Raw genomic sequence first — 21823 nt, forward strand, 5'->3', positions numbered from 1 at the left:
AGTAATCACACGTGTTCACCGTCTGACCCTGATTTACGATAACGAAAAAAGTGATAGCGTGTTATGTCAGGAAGTTAATTTGTCATTGAATCTAAAAAATAACCCTGATAATATGTAAAATGAAAGTGATAATGAAATATTTAATTGCGCTGTATAATAATATAATATTAAATCGAGAGTGACGGTAGTGATTCCACACCAAGTAAAAGAGCCATTGAATGACTATACGGAATCACAGTTGCTGATATTCGAGAGTCAATTTCTTTGTCTACCAAGCTCCTGTAGTAAGTCTAATTTTCTCTTTCGAATGATAATTGCTTTCTTAGTTAATGTGCAAAATTTCTTCATTTTCTATTAAGCAGTTGCCGAAATATAAGCGATCGAAAAGTACAAAAATGCTGTATTACCGTCAGCAGACGCCCTAGAGAAAAACTACAGAGTCTAAAAAGATCAAATTTAACACTTGTTCTTTCTCGTTATCGATGAGTTGCTAGAGAAACTTCCGGGTCGCAAGGTCAAAGTTCATGGGGGTTCCCCGTATAGCTATTTTACTTTTTGTCGCATAATATTATGCTTACTCACAAGGTTTTAGCATGTATTATTGTTTTTTACACTTCGATTCGAAGCGCCAAGCTTACTTTTAGCAAAAACATACACCATATCTTTCCTTTAACAATACAGTTGTGCTGATCATGTATGTAATACTTTTCAGGGGAATGTTTGAATTGAAATAACGTGACATCCGGTTTGCATAGGAATTTTATTTATAGTCAAAATCTGAGTTTCCTTTATGGTTTCTATTTGTTTTTGTCTCGGATATCATCTAACTACCTACTCGAGACTGAGGAAGAACAGACAAACAGACTATCGGGTGACAGTGGGAATTAAAAAATCTACAATTTTTTCAAATTTTCGCCAAAATATCCACGGTAAAGACAAACTGCTATCCCTGTTTTTTGTCTTAGTAACAGGAGCTCTGTTTAAATGTTGTGACACGTAAATATTACAGTAAATTCAACAATATCAATCTCCCAATACACAAACCTCCCTTCGAAATTTCATAAATTTTCGATATAAAGCACGGGAGTTGTTAAACTTCAAAGTGAGTTTATAAAATGTGGCCCCCACACTTCTAAAATACGTTGTTAACTAAAGTGGATAAAACAAAAACGTCCAGAAAAAATAATTAAAACAAACGGAAAATAAATAATAAACAGTTAAATCTAAACTATTTTAGTGTAAAATTTTGGAACTAAGTACATTCTATACAAACTGACAAAATAAACAAAATTATACGAGAATTTAAACTGTAATAATATAATACACATCTGTATTTCGTAATTTAATTTGTTGTTTTCTGTGAATATAAACACAGACTTAGCCTATTATAAGCAATAAATCAGTTTGGCATTTCATTTTGTTTCATTTTAACTTGTGATATAAATTGATTAGATTTCGAAATAGTGCATTGAAAATATCACGTAGATAAGACTTTTAGATATGAAATAATTTAGCTAATGGAACCATAAACTACAAGGAACAAGACTTTTATTAATTGAATAGAAACAATGTTTCATTTACTTGTCTCTTCTGTTTAATTATGTGTTAAAATTTGTACAAGTAACACTCAAAAAATAAAAACAAGCTTCACTAATCTGCTGTTTTTCACACGCCCAAGAAACCACTGGGAGAAGTCCTTACTTTATTGCCTTAACAGATATAAGAAAATTGTTTAATATTCTTATATTATTTCATATATTTTACAAATGAAATTTTACAAAACGTGCCATAGATTTATTCGAATATTTAAATAGAAAATAATGTGAAATAATACATAAAAAGATATAACAAAGAGTTAATTATAGCTAACGTAAAAACATAATGTCCCTAGAATATAACCATTAAGAATTTAATAAATATTAAACACCAAAATTTTCTTTGTGAATTAATCATTTATAATGTATTGTATATTAATTAATATCAATCGATAAGCATTAAAATTTATTATAAGTAATGTTATATTTTGTAAAGTAAATTACTATACAATATACAATGAAATCTGGTAATGTGACCACTGAAAATGATCTTTTTACACAGGTGGTTACTTATGCGGGTGGTCACATTAGCAGGTTTCACTGTAATCTTTCCAGCAAAATTATTAAGTATAGTTACTGATGTGCCCAATATTTGCAGCAGTAGAGAAATAATTTCAAATGTAATCCAATTTATCGATCGAATTCCATTAAATTCTGTTCTGAGGTAAGATTCTGCACCGCCTTTTCAAGCGTGTACACGTAAAACTTGCAGTATTGACCAACATTCTTCAACACATTTTATTCACATATCTGAACTATTAGATTTTAAAGAAATTCCAAAGGAATATCACGCATGACGTCAATAGAAATATTAAGTATTTCTATTGACGTCATGCGTGATATTTCTTCTTCATTTATTAACACCTTATAAGTCTTACAGTTTCATTTTTTAAAATATTAGTAACGTTTCTAGATTCTAGTTATAAATTGTAATGTTTAAGAATATTATAAATCAATGAAAATAACTCAATCTCGTAAATTCAATAAAAATATTATGATAGATAGTAATATATATGTCACACAACAGCAGAGAATACAATAAAATATTTAGAAAATGCACGAAACCAATTCCAAAATGGATTCTTAAGAAATCAATATAAAATCAATATCCACAATTCTATAACAACATATAATCACAAGCTGCAACCCTATAAAGCCACCACTTGCCATCGCTGTGCCATACACAGATTACAGTCAAACCTGTTTTTATGCGGTCAATAGGGACCGCATAAAAAAGTCTCACACAGAAAATAACTCAAAACCGTACGAAATAGAATTTATTGACAACAGATGTCAGCACTTGACTGCATCGTCTCGTCTATCGTCTGTTTTACATATTTTTGTCCAGGTGGTGTTTTGTTGACTTAAAAAATAAATTATTTCATTTTTCGCATATTCATGCAATAATATTACTATAATAAGTTCATTTATGCTATAATAAGTTTATTTAGCTATAATAAGTCAACGTGAGACATGACAAATCGCACGAGACTAGTCGCCAACTATACCGCCCAAATAAAAAACCGCACAAATAAAAAATCGCACAAAAAAGACCGCATAAAAACAGGTTTGAGTGTATTAGGTTAAATGGCTGATAGTTGCGTTTATTGTATGATATGCCAACGTTAAACCTCGCCGTACTTTTCGGCGACATATTTTACGCGCGTTGCAAACACAAACGGTTTAGCGAGAAATACAAAAAATGGTCTTCCATATACGAAAAATTTCTGCGCTTACTATTTATTACGCAATTAACTACGTTAACAATGCAGAGACTTGCAACAGACGATAATCCAGTGTTTTGTAGTCCGCCAGAAAAAATAGTAGGAAGCGGATTAAACAGCCCTTTCCTATTGAGCATGGTTTATCTGGCAAACTTTGGCACTCTTTCATTACTCCATACTGGGGCAAAAAATAAATTACGTCTAAATTTAGGCGTTTCAGGGTACGTTGGAGAGGAAGAAAACTTCAAAAATGGCAGCTAGTACACAAATTTTCTGTCTCGGTGGGCGTTCTTTTATACAATAATCGGTTCGGTCGTTTATTCCTTTCACGTATTTAAGACAGTAGAGCAGGGATCAACATGGATACGGGCTTTGGTCTGTTCTGTGTATATACAATATGTCATGATTAATAAATTTGGGGTATTAATGTGGATCATTAATGCAATGGTGTTAATAAGCGCAATACAGTACGAAAGGTTCAACGCTATATCGAGGCAGTTGGCTTTAGCTGTTAGACAAAATGCAAAATATGAAATTAACGATATAATACAAAAACACTTGGAAGTCTGCGAAATAACTGGACAAGTCAACGATATTTGGGGTAATTGTTGCTTTCTTATTTACGGGATTGTCGCCTACATTATATCCTTTACTTTCTATAACGCAATATTCACAACATCAGCTACATATATACGAATTCTTCTTGTACTCTGCTCTGTCCTCAGCATATGCTTGGTGGTATCAGTTTCATTTGTGGTTTCTCGTATCTTCACATTGATAAGTTCGAAGGAAATTACTTTTAAAATATTAATTTATTTGTAAAAGTAATTAATCTTCTTCTTTATCTTCGCCTTTTTCCATGTTTATATGGGGTCGGCGTTTTTTTCTTTAATACGTATCCTCCATTTCTTTTGTCTTAATTTTCCTCTGATTCAAGTTTTCCTCCAGTTTATCTTTCCAACGCAGCCTTAATCTTTTTCTCTTCCTTTTTCCATTTCCTACCAGTTTTCCGACCCTCTTTCCAACGTAATCTTCACTACTTTACAACATAATCTTCACCTCAATCTGCATTCTTGCATTTTCCTGCTCAAGGGACCCACCTTAACAGAACCTCTAATAAACTCTTTCCTTTTTCTATCCTTCTTTGACACTCCACACATTCACCTTAACATTCTCATCTCCGCCACCTCCATCTTTCTTTCTTGTGATTGCCCACTTCTGTGCTAATGTCTAGCACTTCTCCTTCATTTGCCTGTCCATCCTCGTATTAAGTTATGGCGTTTTCCTCATTCAATAAAAAGTTTTCCTTCATCCTTTTCTAATCTTGTAATACCAATCCTTTATCATCTTTGTTAAATTTAATAGAGGTAAAAATCTTTTGATGCCTTATCTCTTGCTTTTGCAATCTTGTGAAAATAATTAATAACTAATTTATTTCTATCCTCTAACAACAGGCTTACGATTCTTTTCAAGAAATTCGGAAATTTAGTTTGATTCCTCTTCCGTTGGAAGTCAATTTGAAGGTAAATTAAAATTCCAAGTTTTGTTTTTAAATTTTTGAATTAACACAGCAAAACTTTCACACTTATAAATTGTTTACAGGCGTTGAATTTTATGAAAAAATTTCGCGAAAACGAAATTGGAATTAGTTGTGGAGGCTATTTTATTATTTCCACACAATTTCCAATTCAGGTATTTGTACATAAGGTCAAAATAGTAGATTTTATTATTTTTATAATTAAAATGTAATAAAGCGTTTTCATTTTATAGATGTACGAATCACTGTACAGCGCTTTCAATATATTACTTCAGATACGCGATATCTTTGAAGGAATCGACAAATCGTGTAAACCAGTCACAAGACCATTGTTTAACACCACTAATACTCTCGATGTATAGTTTAATATCATGTAACAAACATCTTGTTTGAAGAATTTTCTTATTAAAAACATAGCTTAGATTATTAAATTTCGTCGTTAGATAATTTTTTAGTCGATTCAAGAAGACGTAGTCTGTTCAAAAAATAATTTTTGGGTCCACCATTTATTTCTTAACTGTGTTCTAGAACACCCTTTGACGACCGGACCTTTCCTTTGAGGCTGCTAGGCCGCCGGGTTAAAATAGTTCCTTTAAAAAACACAATAAAACATCCAAATTAAAACAAAAGTAAAAAATTCAGAAATTGGCGGATCTTACAGACATCTTCAATTTTAATCTATCCAGCGGCAGACTTCCAGACTTTTATATCCACTCGAGAAGCGCTGTTTAATGCAGATTTCTGGTGTCCCCCTGGTGACGAATTAACTTTAAAATTGTGGACCCAAAAATTATTTTTTGAACAGACTACGTCTTCTTGAATCGACATAGCTTAGAATTAGCTTACTATAAGATTAGTTTTACAGAAAAACCATCTTTTTAATAATAGACTAGCTGTGTTTCAACAATGTAAGACACCGGAACAAAATTATTAATTAGCCATCACGATAGGATTTTACTCGTATTAGGATAGATTAGCATCCAGATTGCCCAATTTAACCACGGTAAGTGGTTGATAAATTTCGGATTACACGAATTATTTTATTTATTTATTTTCTTATTAATTGTCGATGCACATTACTTTCACATAAAAGTTCAAATTTTAAGCAACCAGAATGCAGAGCTGTGGCAAACTCGGTTACAGGTCACCACAATCGAACTTTTATGCGTTGTGTCTGTCTACCTGACCTCACAAATGTTTTGTTAAATTTATTCTTCTAGATTTATATTATTCTGAATCACAGATATTTGTAATTGCAAATATAAGAAATAAAGAAATAGTTTGGTCATTAGAATATATTTATTGTATTAAAACAATAAAAATAAATACAAACACGTAGTATAGAGTACTTATTAAATATAAGTAGTCTTTCTACTTATTAAAATATTTTATTATCACTGTATTAATACATTTAATTATACATTAGATTTAAATTTAAAAATTACCGATATTGGAAAAGTGTAATCAATAGATTCAAAAAATTATTTTATTTTGAAAAAATTTTCACAAATAATGAATTATTTGCCAAAAATGCTTAATCAGTTTTCCCTTTTATCTTCAGACACAACGTACACAATACAGTTATTTCTCTTTATACTAAAGACTTTGTGCTCATACTGTTAAGTATCTTTACTACACATTATACTTAAAATTAATAATAATAAGGAAAACTCTATATTAAAGTACATTTATTACATTAATACAATTAAAATACTATAATTAGTATAAAATATGTAAATTACTTCGAGTCATTTCAGAAGAAAACTCTATTGTGAAAGATGACTTCGCACGTGAATATATTATTAGAATCAGATGCAAACATAACCTTGAAGTACAGTCATACCTCGGTACTCGAACGTTTCGAAACCCGAACAAATCGGTACCCGACCAAAAATTTCGAAAAAAAAATGCCCCTGTTCCCGAACAAAATTTTGGTACTCGAACGGGAAAGCCCGCCAAGTCGACGCCGACGCCACGGCGGCGGCGCGTCAGTTACGAGACAGTCCAGTTAGGCCTAAATTTATTTAAATTATTTAATTAAAATTCTAATTAACACACTAAAAATAAAAAATTTTTAGTTAAATAACAAGTAAAAATTATACTCTTTCCATTTCCGACTTCGAGGATTCTATGAGCCAAAACAAGACAAACAAATAGCAAGGAACAACAATTATTTTATTAATTTATCCATATGCATTTCGCCATCTAGGCCTCATCAGTGGATACATCAGGATGTTATTCGTTGATTACGTTTTATACCCAACAGCCGTTCCCAGCATGCATCAACAATCAATCCAGCATTCAAATTAAGTAAATTTACATGTTCGGCGATACAGAAATGTTCTACAATTTTTCTTTCTAAGTTATTTTCTATTCTATACAAAATTTTAGTATTTTTTATATTTATATTACAATTAAATTTTTGGCAATGTAAAAACCATGCTGATTCCGTTCTTCTCAGTCTAATGGCTGCCTCATGTTCCCTTACTCTCAACTCCAATCTTCTTCCGGTTTCTCCAATGTAATAGTTTGGATTTCTACATGTACATGACATCCTATATACGACACCGGCGATTTTAAATTGGTCTCTGGGCGAATTTTCACTGTTCATTATACTAATGATGTTAGACATCTTATTCTTTTGACTCGCAACTATGCATACAGAGAATTTTTTAAAAATTGGTTTATATTTTTCAAAAACTTTAGCAACATAAGGAACCTTTACATAAGAAATATCTTCTATGCTATTTTTAACATTAAATCTACGTTTTAAATATAAATTGTACCACTTACAGAGGATATGTTTCGGATAATCATTTAACTGAAATTTTTTAAACAATTGTTTTACTTCGATGTCTATGTTTTCTTGCTGAGTTGTTCGATTTAGTATCTTTCTCAATTCCATAATAAAGACATTCTTTTTATTTTCTAAAGGACAGTAAGATTTAAAGTTAATGGTTTTACCATTATTACATAGTTTTTCATACTTACTAAATGATACACTTGTTTCTTCTCTTTTTATAGTGACATCTAAAAAATTCATTTTATTTTGTTGTTCATCTTCACTTGTAAACTTTAAATTTTTATGTAATCCATTTGCATATTCTTCAATGTGTTTGGATGAAACTGTTTGAGAATCATAAACTATTATTATATCATCTACATATCTTGCATAATATTTAATACCTGTTAGACTTGAAATTCTTTCATCTATTTTATTCATATAGTTATCAGCCAATTTTGGTCCTATAACCGATCCCATGGCAATGCCTTTTTTCTGCCTATAATATTCTGTAGAAATTTTAAAGTAATTATTATTGAATACAAATTTAACAAGTTCTATTATATATTCAGGGACGTTATATGTTTTAAGACTTTCTATTATCATTTCTAAAGTGATAGATGGGTACATAGACTTTATATCCAAACTCATAATACGGAAAGATTTTTTTATAGTTACCTTTTAGCAATCCGTTAATTAGTTCTTCTGTATTTTGAATACTATAGGTTGATTTCTCCATATTCTGAAAGAAGTTTTTCAAAAAACATTCCAAGTTATACAAAACAGTTCTTCTAAAATCTACAAGGGGTCTGCAAGCATTACCAGGCTTATGTGTTTTGATTCTTACATTTAACTTAGGCTCTCTTACATTATTAAAGTCCAGAATATTTTTGACTTGATTGGCTGGAATTTTATTCTTGTATTTTTTGATTAATTTAGTAAGATTGCTTTTAATTTCTTCAATAGGATTTCCTGGTAATAATTCATAGTCATCCGATGAACATCATTATCTAATGTTTTTTTTAGATGTCACTATAAAAAGAGAAGAAACAAGTGTATCATTTAGTAAGTATGAAAAACTATGTAATAATGGTAAAACCATTAACTTTAAATCTTACTGTCCTTTAGAAAATAAAAAGAATGTCTTTATTATGGAATTGAGAAAGATACTAAATCGAACAACTCAGCAAGAAAACATAGACATCGAAGTAAAACAATTGTTTAAAAAATTTCAGTTAAATGATTATCCGAAACATATCCTCTGTAAGTGGTACAATTTATATTTAAAACGTAGATTTAATGTTAAAAATAGCATAGAAGATATTTCTTATGTAAAGGTTCCTTATGTTGCTAAAGTTTTTGAAAAATATAAACCAATTTTTAAAAAATTCTCTGTATGCATAGTTGCGAGTCAAAAGAATAAGATGTCTAACATCATTAGTATAATGAACAGTGAAAATTCGCCCAGAGACCAATTTAAAATCGCCGGTGTCGTATATAGGATGTCATGTACATGTAGAAATCCAAACTATTACATTGGAGAAACCGGAAGAAGATTGGAGTTGAGAGTAAGGGAACATGAGGCAGCCATTAGACTGAGAAGAACGGAATCAGCATGGTTTTTACATTGCCAAAAATTTAATTGTAATATAAATATAAAAAATACTAAAATTTTGTATAGAATAGAAAATAACTTAGAAAGAAAAATTGTAGAACATTTCTGTATCGCCGAACATGTAAATTTACTTAATTTGAATGCTGGATTGATTGTTGATGCATGCTGGGAACGGCTGTTGGGTATAAAACGTAATCAACGAATAACATCCTGATGTATCCACTGATGAGGCCTAGATGGCGAAATGCATATGGATAAATTAATAAAATAATTGTTGTTCCTTGCTATTTGTTTGTCTTGTTTTGGCTCATAGAATCCTCGAAGTCGGAAATGGAAAGAGTATAATTTTTACTTGTTATTTAACTAAAAATTTTTTATTTTTAGTGTGTTAATACTAACACCGATCCATTTGTTTTAAATAATTGATTTTATATTTAAAATTCTAATTATTAAATTTAGCAAGAGATGGCGCCTAACTCTAGTACCAAATTATCTTAAATTATTAATATTATTATAGCCATTTGCTAGCCCGATAATATGGCAGTTGTTGGTCTTTACGAGACAGTCATTGTTTCGCATACACATTAACTTACGCTGTGCTATATTTTTTGGATTAGCATTTTTTTCTTTTGATTTATTAGCCCTTAAACATGGGTCCCAAGAAGAATAAAAGTGAAAGTGGTCAAGTGAAAAGGAAAACAGTGAGAACAACAATCGAACTGAAAAAAGAAATCATTGCTAAACACGAAAATGGAGTGCGTGTTTCGGATCTCGCTGTCCAATATTCTATGACTAAGTCGACGATATCGACTATTTTAAAGAATAAAGAAACAATAAAAAAAAATACTAGCGAATCAACTGGGGATTGGAACGCATTAATCCATTTTACATTATTTGTAATGAGAAAAAATGATTTGGAGTCCGAACATATTGGTACTCGAACCTCTTTCTGGAACGGATTATGTTCGAGTACCAAGGTACCACTGTATTTCCTTTTTATCTTTTCGTGAATTTTATTGGAATCTCTATTGGAAGGAAAGTATTTCTTTGTTTTAATATTATATTTACAACGCTTCTTTCTATTTTTGAATTGTGCTGAATATCTTATTCTTCAATCTGCTCTTCCTCCTCAACTGAAAGTTTAAAAAATAACATAATGAAGTACCTATTATATTTCAATGAACATAACATAGCTGCAATATTAAAATGTTAGTGCTTTAGTTGTATAATTGATAAAGAATACCTATATATTTCGTTTAAAAAGCAAGGTATTATTCCAACATTACTTTTATTAATAAATATCTACTTTAAGTTTAATCGAATTTTAGAGCTAATAACAAAAACAGACAAGTAAACTCAGTTTTATTGTTAGCGTATAGAACTAAACAAAGGGTGTACATTTAAGATTAATACAAGAAAGTCCAAGGGTTTCACGTCACCAACTCACGTGACAGTTGGTAGCTACGAAACCCACGTGATGTATGGTAAACAATTATTGTTCCTAGAAACTATCTTTGAATATTTATAATAATTAAAAATTAAGTTTTCTGTATTATCGTTAAAATCTATAAATTTCTGACTCATTACCATTTATCATTGAAAGAATTGAATTTGCTGAGCTAATTTTCCAAATATGGAGACAATTAACATATTGTCTTAGAATATATTATTGTAAATAAACGTGAAAATTAAACAATAAACTTTGATATAAATATCAAATTTTGCGTGATTCTACTTTAAATATTTTTTACGTTTTATTTTCTAATTCTGAAGAGGACAAAGGTTAATTTAGGTCATTGTTTCCGCTTCACTTTCTTCCAGATAACGGCCTATTTCATTTTTACTCAGCCTATTATAAACATTTGTTGGTGCGTTTTAAAAACAATACTGTTAACCATATAACACGTGATTTTAAAGCTGTAAGTATCACACGTGCTGGTGACGTGTCACCACTGGAATCTCTTCCGTTAACCTTGAGGGTGCACCCTTGTTCACTGCTACAACCGGAACAATACTAATGAGTTTACTCGTCTTTCTTTGTCACTTGCTGTAAATTTTGAATGAACATTAATTAATTAATTAATTAATTCTTTAAATCAATGCAGTTTATTGACACACGAGAATATCGTAAATGGAGAAAATGAAGATAAAACAAGAGTTCGAAACAGAACATTCGGACTTTACAACTGAACGAAACGAAAAGAAATCTGAAGTTGATTTAAAGAATTTCAAGAAAGAATTTAACACAGATGTGAAGTGTTATAAAACAACTAAATCGGAACCTTTAGAGGTAAGTAAAAATACTTTTCTATAAGATTGCAGTGTTGCTTTTAGGATGAGAAACAACTGAAATGGCAAAATATGAAGTGGAAAATAGAAAAATATATAATTTTAAACAGTACATTTGTATAAATAACTGCCACACAAGCTTTAAACTGAGCTTTTACCAAGTATTTAATCGATCAATCTAATTGTTTAATAAACTTAACGGTGTTAATTGACAGCAGTGAGATATAAATACTGACTTGGATTACTGTAAATAATTGTAATAATACAGTTAAGTCGATTGTCCTATTGGAATCGATAAAACAGACAAATCAACAGTTACGCGTTATAAATTCATGGAACCAGGGTAAATTTGAATTAGGGGGGCCCCACATGAGCATTTTCCTTCTGGAACCGGAAGGGAAGGAGGGATTGATTTTAAGTGGACGTCTGTTTATTTAATTACAATTTATACAGTTTTTGCATTTTATTATATTCTTGTATCTTTTGTTTTTACTTATTGTATGTATTATTCATAAAGTTATGAAGGTTTAACGGGGAGAGATTTATTAAAAGAGGTAAAATTACGGAAACTTGAATAAATGGTACAATGGGAGAGGGGCGTATAAATTTTAAGAAAAGTGCGGACGTAATATATGGACCAGTGGTGTAGCGAACATAACTTGCGCCCGGGGCACGACACTTTACTGGCCCCCCTCTCCCTCCAGAAACACATATAGTTTGTCTTGGAGACCATTTGGGCGCTCCTATGCGAGTGGCGCCCAGTGCATGATAGACTCCCTTGCACCCCCCTCGCTACGCCACTGATATGGACAGCCCCTAAATGCCACAATCATTCTAAGACAAAACTGAACTTATTCTAATTACAAATAACATAAATACATTAAATAGTTAATAAGAACGAGTCGAAATTGATATTTTGTATGTTTTATATCATAGGAATGGAGTGGAAGGGTTTATTCAAATGTTTGGTATTTTGGATCTTTTTTAGTGAAAAAATGTAGTTTTATTAGAGAAAAAAATCAATATTTTATAAGTAGAAAGAGTGAGATGATGTATTTTCAGGTTTAATAACTTAGAAACTCATTTTTACATATACATTTGATATGATTATAAAATAATCAAAAGTAATGCAGATAAAATATTATTATTTTTAAAAAATTCATCGATTAAACGAAATTTTACGTTTCAGTTGAAATATTTCCTTAATTATTCTTTCGTAAAATATAACTTGTATGAAAATGTAACATAATTTTTGTATTGTTTCAGATAAATACTTATGAAAATTCAATTTCAACAAATTACACAAACTGTCCGAATATTTGGAATAATTCTGGTTTTAATAGTGAAATAGGTAAGAGGCTTCATACTTTTAACAACTATAGAAGATAGTTTCTAGTGTTTAAAAAAGTTAACATAAATATAAATAAATTCATATTTATATAAATGTTAAGTTAATAGAGTTTAATATCTTTTGCAAATGTTTTCTATACAGTGCATGCGAAATTAAATATATTTTAATGTTATGTACATTTAGTCTTCATAGAGTTAAGGCTATAAATATAATTTATAAGTATCGTAAAACAGAAAGAATCCCAATTTAGCTATTTTATAAAAGGAAATTTGATGGTGATACGATAGAATTCAATCTATTTTCAATTAAAAATTTAGTTTATTCTCTTATGGTGTCATTTTATCGTTTAACTCCGGAAGTAGAGCTTGATCTTCTCTATCTTCTCGGACCTTGACTTATAATTTCCAATACGTTATACAGTATATAAATTATAACCGAATATTTTTCTGGTTTGATCCAGGTTTGCTAGATTTAAATTTAAAAAAAAAGCCAAAATTTATTATATATCTTGTATACATTATACTTTAAATATACTTGAAAGCTATTTTATTATATTAATACTTCTTCTCCAAAAAGCATATCTTCATGACTAAGAGAAGAAATTGAATCAGGGGAATACAGTTTCTTAGAAGTAAAATACTCTAACATTTTATGTGAAGGGACAAATTCTTTGCAACATATATTTGAGAACAAAAGTTGTGACCTAATCCTAATAATTGCATCTAGAAGAGAAAGTTGCATTCTATTCCTTGCCTTATTCTTAAAGTGAGTTAAAAGTGAAAACACCCTCTCTACTGTAGCATTGCTAATGGGTGTTATTAGGCAATTGAGGGCATAAGTCGCAAGTTCTTTGAATTGGGATTCTGTAATATTTTTTGCCAAAAAAACTCACTCTCATTGGGTATTCCACATTCCTAAATTGTCTTCTCAATTCATTAATAAATTATACATGACCTTTCCTCGAACTAGCCAGCGAGTTGAAGATGTTTTTTCAAAGGGAAGTGGTGCAATTCTAACAAAATCTGTTGAAAAGTTTAAAACATTAAACAACTCTTTGAAATCTTGGCGTCTTAAATTGCTATTTCTAAACCATTTAGGTATCTCAATCCAACAAATATCCAATATTAGAAGGTAATTCTGAAACGGCATATTGAATACATAGCGCTAAAGAATGACATATGGATTTATAAAATTATATATTAAAACCAAAATCAGTTTCATAATATTTATCGGTTTATTTCAATTCTTTGCTTAGAATTTCTTGAACCAAAAATACTTTGTAAATTCCAATACAGATTGTAAGAAAGAGGAAATAAAAGAGGAGAAATATGACATTAAACACGAAATAAAATCAGAATGTAAAGTCGTTTTGAAAAGATTTAATTTTAAAGTAAAATCTGAAGATTTTAAAGGAGTTTCTCTTCCAGACGAATACAGAGATTTAAAGGTAAGTCATACTATTGAAAGCGAAGGTCACTATAACATTTATAATTTTATACAATTATACTGTAAGTTTAAGTGTATTATATATATAAAACAAAAGTCGTAATTTTATGGTTTTCCTAACTTTCTGTTTGTTTTTCTACGATAAAAGTCCGAGCGGTAGAAACTTTGAGTGTTTAGTTAGTTCAGACTGATCCAGGGCTTTGTCGATCCAGCCATGCCACGCGGTAAAAATGGCAACCTGATAGAGTAGGCCCTCGAATTTGTAAGGCACTAAAATTTTACATTTGAGACCCATCGAAAGACCGATGGTGGTAAACAGTTGGATTATTTGAGTTTATAACAATATGAACATGTTTTTTTAATGGGAACATCCATTTGTGAGGTTTTTATACATTTTCTTCTCTATAACAAAAAATATTTTAAACAAGTTTAGAGAGAAGTTCGAACTTCTTGTAACATCGTCATACAATTCCGGCAATTTTTAATCATATTTTAATTTTAAAAATTACGAGACTTCCGGGAAAGACTGGAAGTTGTGAAAGTTATTTGGTGCCTCAAACCCCTAACCGTGTACTTATATACTTGGCTGAATTGTAAATTTTTTTAAAAGATAATAGTAAAATAGAAAGGATCCCAACGTGTTTTCTTATCGTGGAACCCCTACTTTTTAATAAAAAATGTTGGAACTCTGCAGATATCAACGAATTAAAGTAAACTAATACCCACTTTACTGTTTTGGTGGTTTCCATTACCTTGTCAAACATTATATCATGATTTCAGTTCGTTCCGTTACCGGTAAATTCGTTCCCACCGTTTATAGACCTATAAATAACTTTAGCACGTGTATCGTCATACAAAGACTATCCAGACTACAACAATTACACTTCATATCTCAAATCTGCATTGGCACATTTATACGTCACTAGATTTAATGGATTTTATTGTAGAACACCAAATTTTTTATTAAAGGAACTCTAGGATTATGCGGAACACAGGTTGGAAACCCCTGGTCTAATAAGTAGTCCACTGGATAAAACCAGTAAACATTCTTGTTTGTGGGTTTTCCTGGTCAATGGGATGGCCAAGTGAAGTTTTCGGGTTTCTTCACGTTTGAAACACCCTAAATTGGGACCAGTTTTCCTTAGCACTCTCGGGATAATCCCCTTTAACAGATTGCCGTATGCAACCGTAAACCAAACCGAAAAATAAATAAATAATTTCTACAATTCATGTATGAAATAATTTAGTTTTAATGCAATTTTCTAATGCACAACAACACATTTATGATTTACATAATTATTTTCATGTATAACGTATGTCTTGTGTTATTTTTACATTCTTTAGCCTGTCAAGAACGAATTCTTCAATTCCGACAGAAATTTTAACAGGAATGATACGAACGTACAAAGTAAGTAACATGTTACAAGTGTATTTCTTAAATGCTTTTTTGAAGATCACACTTTACAAATACATCAGCATTATGAGACATTTTTAAAACTTTGATGGCGCCAACTATTATCATATTTTTAACTATTACAGAATGGGAAATGCCATAATTTTGAGTATAGGGATGAGTTTTATGTAGCTAATACTAAGGAAAATTTGACCGGCCCTACTGGATATATACACAGTCCCTATTATGTCCCCACTCCTTTAACCTTTAACCACAATTTAAGCATTAATATTTTTAATAATAAGTAAACCTCACTGCAAAATTTTATAAATTTCCGACAAAAAGCAAAGGAGTTATTAAGCATTTAACAGGGAGAACAAAGTTGGAGAAAAAAACCCCCTTTTTTTATTTCTCGATGTTTCAAAGTCCCGAGTCTAAAAATGTAAAAATTTTGGGGGTTATTTTTTATCTGTTGCCATACTTTCTGTCTGTTATATACAATTGTATAAAGGAAGGCATAAATTAAACATTTCTTACTGTTATGTCAGCAGTTATAAATGTTTGAAACGGTTATCTTCAAACTTGAAAACTTAACGTCTAGAAATGAATTTTTCGATTATAAAATATATTTTTTAACTTGGATTGCCTTAACGGGTAATTTTTATTCTCATTATTTCATGTAAAAAAAGAGAGAGTCAGAATGAGTAGACGATTGGATCTGAGATGGTCTGTAGATGTTTCAATTGTGAATAAAAGGAAGATTTAGTGTGTGAGGATGGAAAAATGATATCTGAAGAGTACGAAGAGCTGCCGAACATAAATTTGACCTGGTTTGTGTGGATCTGAATGGAAGATTCAGCAAGACAGTGTCCCAGTCCACACATCAAAATCGACAAAAGAATATTGGTTTGAGGAGAATAACATAAGTTTTACATGTTTTATAGGGACATTCGAACTTTTGCTGATTAAGTGTTGATCCAAGTGGCATTGTTTTGAAATTATTTTATAACTGTTTTAAACATTTATAACCATAGCCGAGTTTGTCAAAAAAAAAAAACAATAGTACACCCTAGTGACAAATTCCAACCATTATTTGCTCAAAATTACTAAATTATGTAAGCCCTGTGAGTATATCTTTGAAATAGTCAGTGTAAATATTTTTGGTACCTTTTTTCCCTGTAGTTTGTTATGAACAAAATTTGAAGACATTATGTGAAATAGTAAATAATAACATATTTTGTGATTAAACTTTCAAAATGTTAAAAAATTCGATGCGTCTGTATATTTAATGATATAGCTAAACGTAAATGTGTTTTGTAACACACACATTGATATTACTATATAAATACCCTCTTTTTCTAAATTTTGTAGGTCCTCTCAGTCCAAATATGTAGAACTTTGGGCGGTCATTCTGGCCTCATATTGGCTGTTATATGTAACAACAGGAAAGTAAACGTACATAATAAAAGAATGTTTGAGTTTTTTACATTATTACGCAAATTTATCACATTTTAATGATGAGACCCATTTGGAATTCCGTAAAAATTCTCCAGGACTTAATTAAGAAGCAATCGATTCTACATAATAACAACATTTATTGATTTTCAGAACCAAAAATTAAGCTATGAACTTGCTATAATGAGAAAAATTTGATACAAACTTAATAACTTAATGATATAATATAAAGAAAACTTGTTCATTTACAAATGCACAAGTTTTCTTACCTGCTTATATTTAAATATTTCTTAAATTTAAATATTGAATTTGTTTATTATGTGTCAAATTATGTGAACACAATAAGTGCGTAATTTAAAGCAAATTAAGTAGTTAATGTATTTAACTTTTATATTTCAGTTAAGGAGGAAGAAGTGAGTGAGGAATACGATATTCAGCATAATTCAAAAAGTGAAAAGCATAATAAGTGTAATGCAAACAAGACGAAATTCGTCCCTTCAATTAGAAAATACAATAAAATCCAAGGCAAGATTAAGAGGAAATACTTCAGAGTAACGCGTTCAGCTCACTCTAAACAAAATCACATATGTGATTTGTGTAAACAGACTTTTGTAAACGAGGAAATACTACAAGCGCATTTGAACTTTCATATTGGAAAAAAACCATTTTGCTGCACAACCTGCAATCAGAAATTTTCCTGGCAATTTCTATTGAGAAGACACACCAAAGAACACAGCACCGAAAAACAAAGCGAAATTGATCATACAAAAGTTGGTTTGCTATCATCATCAAAAAATCGTAAAGTATCTAAGCGGAAACCTTTACGATATGACATTTCTGATAAGCCACATAACACAAAAAGCCAATTGGAGAAGCATAACAGAACACATCAACCAGTATCTCATTGTTGTAAGATATGTAAAAAAGAATTTCAAACGAAATCCAAATTGAGACAACACCAACGCACTCATAGTGAAAATCGACCTTTCAAATGCGATATATGTGATAAGGGTTTTAAAACGAAATCCCATTTAAAAAGGCATGGTGAAACTCACAGTGATGAATGTAAGTATTCTTGTCAGGTGTGTAACAAAAGTTTTAAAACAAAATGCTCTTTGACGAATCATAAAATCATTCATAATAAAGACTTAAATTATTCTTGTCGGATATGTAACAAAAGTTTTAAATCACAAGTGCATTTAAGAGCGCATGTTGTTATACATACCGATGAATGCAAGTACTGTTGTCAGATATGTAACAAGTATTTTAAAACAAAACGCTATTTGAGACAACATAAAAGAACTCACAAAGATAGAAGTGATAAGTATTTTTGTGACGAATGTAATACAGGTTTTAAATGCAAAAGTACTTTTGACAGACACTGCTTCGTTCAACATAAAAATATGTTTGTTTGCACATATTGTACTAAGTCGTTCAAAACTAAAAATATGCTGAAAGCTCATTCGAAAACTCATATTCAAAAATGTAATATCTGTGAAAAGAAGTTTTCGAGTAGACACTCTTTAATCACTCATCAGAGAATTCATTTTGACATAAAACCGTATCTTTGTGAGGTGTGTAACAAACGTTTTATATCAAATTCTGAGTTGAAACGTCACCAAAGTTCTCACAATAAAGACAATCTTCGTTACGTTTGTGAGGTATGTAAGAAGGGTTTTTACGATAAATCTCACTTCTTAAGGCACCAACCTGTCCATGAAAAGAAGGTGCATCTTTGCATCCATTGCAAAGGCAGATTTAAAACAGAGATTAAACTGAAACTGCATTTACAATTTTCTTGTTTAGAAATACACCCCAAACCATTACCTTACCAATGTAACATCTGTAAACGGATTTACGTAAATAGTTTTGCTTTGGAGCAACATTTACTTGCTTACAAAGATCAGATACACTTCTGTTGTGACGTTTGTAAGTTGCAATTTACGTCAGAAGTCGAATTCCAAACTCATAAAAAGACTGCTCATCCCCCGGGAGGAATGTATAAATGCGAAATTTGCAATAAGACATTTCGGAGAGAGATTGGTTTAACTAGACATATGAAAATAAATCCCGATTTACGCGTTAAGAAGTGTGATGTTTGTGGTAAGAAATTCTGTTCGTTTATTCATTTAAATCTTCACGTGCGAAGTCATCTTTCACAATAGAATTTCCTGTCTGAAATATGTACTATTTATAATAATATACTAAATATGTTATACAGGACAATAGGTAGAAATGTTCAGATATTACTGATTACTTTTGTTTGTAATAATAGGGCTGCAGTTTTAAAACATTGTACTTCTATAAATTTTCTTCTGTCCGCGTGTCTATATTTCCTGAATGTCGAGAACGGAATAAGATGAAAGTCGTGACAAGGTAGGGAAATCTTGGGGGCAGCATGCCACGATTAACTATATGCAACACATATCCGATTTGCAACACAAGTCATATTATTTCAATTGCAGCCCGGCATTGTGACGATGTTTACAATTAGTTTTATTTTTACTTGTAGAAAGCCTCGAAACATATGTTATTCGTACGTTATCTCGTTGTTTCTATTTTCATTATGTTTAAAATTAATTTTACGGAAAACAAGCAATTATTTATTGTGACATGGTCACACTGCCAAACTGCACTTTTTAATCGTATTCTTAATTTATTGTATTTTAAATATATGCTCTCCACTTCAAATTAGTAGTCGCTTGCTCCTGTGCATCACATTTTACCTTTAACATTAGAGTCGTGCCGATCATCTATCTAACCCCTTTCAGGCGAAAAATTTTGAATTAAAATAGCATGACTTCCGGTTGACGTCAGCTCTTACATAATTAATCAAGGCCTACGGAACCTACGTTTTTCAGATCTGGTATCGTCTTTCATCTATCGAAATCCTTTCTCCAGATTGACGAAAGACAGACGGACAGACAAACGTGGGAATTTATACGTCTACAGTTTTTTCAAATTGCAGCCCGTCAAGGTATTCAAAGTAGAATCAATCAGTTATTGTAATAATAATTGTTGAATTTTTAATGAAATAAATAATTTTTAAATATTCTAACATGTTTTTCTGCGAAATTTTTGTTTGTTTATCGCTTTATATGTAATTATTAATCAAAAATAAATAATTTACGAATGATAACTTAACTTGTATTTAATTTTAACTCGAGATCGACCTGTGACCGGAAATATAGAATGTCAAAGTTTACAGTGTTAAGTGTATGGGCGAGGGAAGTGAGGTGTGTGTCCCACACGGGCAAACCTAATACGTATTCCTATTTGTGTTGTTTACTACTAACTTCTGAGAATATTAACCGTTTAATATTTATATTTTAATTCTAATAAACCACACTCTACTGCGTGTTATGCATTTAATACTTCATTAATTTCGTTCTAAATTTGCTCACAGATCTACATCGGTTATTTACTTGAACATTTTTTGAATATTTACATCGATATAACGAGTGTTCTTTTACTTTCCGAATTTTTGTCTCTTTTTTCATATCACTTAATTTAAGCCACTTGTATAAGTAAAATATATATATTTATGATGCGATTTTACTCTTTTTTAAAAGTTTTTTTAAAAATCCTCTTTAAAAATATTAAAACTTTAAAGGTTAAGACAAAATAGATAACCGTTGTTTTCATCTATAACCGCATTTTATCAGACACAAAACAATGCTAAGGTTTACAAACGTTAGTATTTATTACTATGCATTCCGGATGCAAATTTTATCTCTTTTGCATCATCTGTTCAGTTAAATACAGATCAAAAATAGGGAAAAACGTAAAGATAGTACAAAAATAATACAACACATAAATGATTCATAATATACGAACCAACCCCTTTTGCAATATCTATTTTAACTCTAAATTATAAATAATTACAAGTGATTTAAATTAGGCGATATGGAAAAAGAAACAAAATTTCTCAAACTAAGAGAACTTCATTCAAAATGCAAAATAGATATACAATATTTTAAATGCTTTCTGAAGGAAGAGTTCACACCAACAACATTAAGTCTACCTAAATCCATTTCAGCAATCTTTTTATCTCTCATATGTCGCTTAGATGTAAGACAGATCATAAAATCTGCAATAAAATTTTAGAATAAAAAAATAAAATAATACTGTATTAAAAATTGTTCCATTTTAAACTTATTCAATAAAAAATACTGATGACTTATTAAGAAAAATAAGGCAGGGAAAGATAATGTCAACGTATAGGTTATTAAGTTTGGACATAGTATTTATGTACCCATTAGTAAAGTGGGAATTAATTGAAAAAAGTCTACTTGATCTAAATATAAATAACTTGTTATTAGAATTAATAAAATATAGTTTCGTAAATAATTACTTTCCTGTCGGTGAAAAAATATATAGACAGAAAAATGGGATTAGCATGGGCACAGAAATTGGCCCAAAACCTGCCATAATATATATGATAGAAATAGATAAAAAACAAAAAATAGCAAATTTAAATGGTATAATATTTATAGTAAGATATGTGGATGATATTATAATAATATATGTATAAAATATATTTGAAATTATATTTAAAAAATTTTTCAAAAGAAAATATGGCATTGTTCCACAGATACATGGAACACTAACAGATATTAAATCAATTCGTTCAATT

At 30.4% G+C, this 21823-nt stretch overlaps 2 protein-coding genes and 2 long non-coding RNA genes across 4 annotated transcripts in view; 2 read left to right on the forward strand and 2 right to left on the reverse strand.

Moving 5' to 3' along the window:
• The window catches only part of LOC136990292 (uncharacterized), a 232653-nt gene that overhangs the window by 14735 nt on the left and 196095 nt on the right, over positions 1–21823 (reverse strand). The gene's annotated exons all lie outside the window — the stretch shown is intronic.
• Positions 7011–8544, reverse strand: LOC136990265 (uncharacterized). Its single transcript, XM_067288653.1, has 4 exons — positions 8317–8544; positions 8043–8147; positions 7650–7982; positions 7011–7508 (listed from the first exon to the last, which is right to left on the reverse strand). The coding sequence occupies exons 1-4, from the start codon at positions 8375–8377 to the stop codon at positions 7084–7086; spliced, it is 924 nt and encodes a 307-aa protein (XP_067144754.1). The 5' UTR covers positions 8378–8544; the 3' UTR covers positions 7011–7083.
• LOC136990281 (uncharacterized) lies at positions 8674–9540 on the forward strand. The gene is made up of 2 exons (XR_010883027.1): positions 8674–8901; positions 9043–9540. It is a non-coding gene; the product is annotated as an uncharacterized lncRNA (long non-coding RNA).
• On the forward strand, positions 11345–19429 carry LOC136990244 (zinc finger protein 271-like). Its single transcript, XM_067288638.1, has 5 exons — positions 11345–11543; positions 12809–12893; positions 14189–14340; positions 15684–15747; positions 17587–19429. The coding sequence occupies exons 1-5, from the start codon at positions 11385–11387 to the stop codon at positions 19350–19352; spliced, it is 2226 nt and encodes a 741-aa protein (XP_067144739.1). The 5' UTR covers positions 11345–11384; the 3' UTR covers positions 19353–19429.

The sequence above is a fragment of the Centruroides vittatus genome, unplaced genomic scaffold, assembly GCF_030686945.1.
Source record: "Centruroides vittatus isolate TY-2023 unplaced genomic scaffold, ASM3068694v2 contig_1311, whole genome shotgun sequence".
Taxonomy (NCBI): domain Eukaryota; kingdom Metazoa; phylum Arthropoda; class Arachnida; order Scorpiones; family Buthidae; genus Centruroides; species Centruroides vittatus.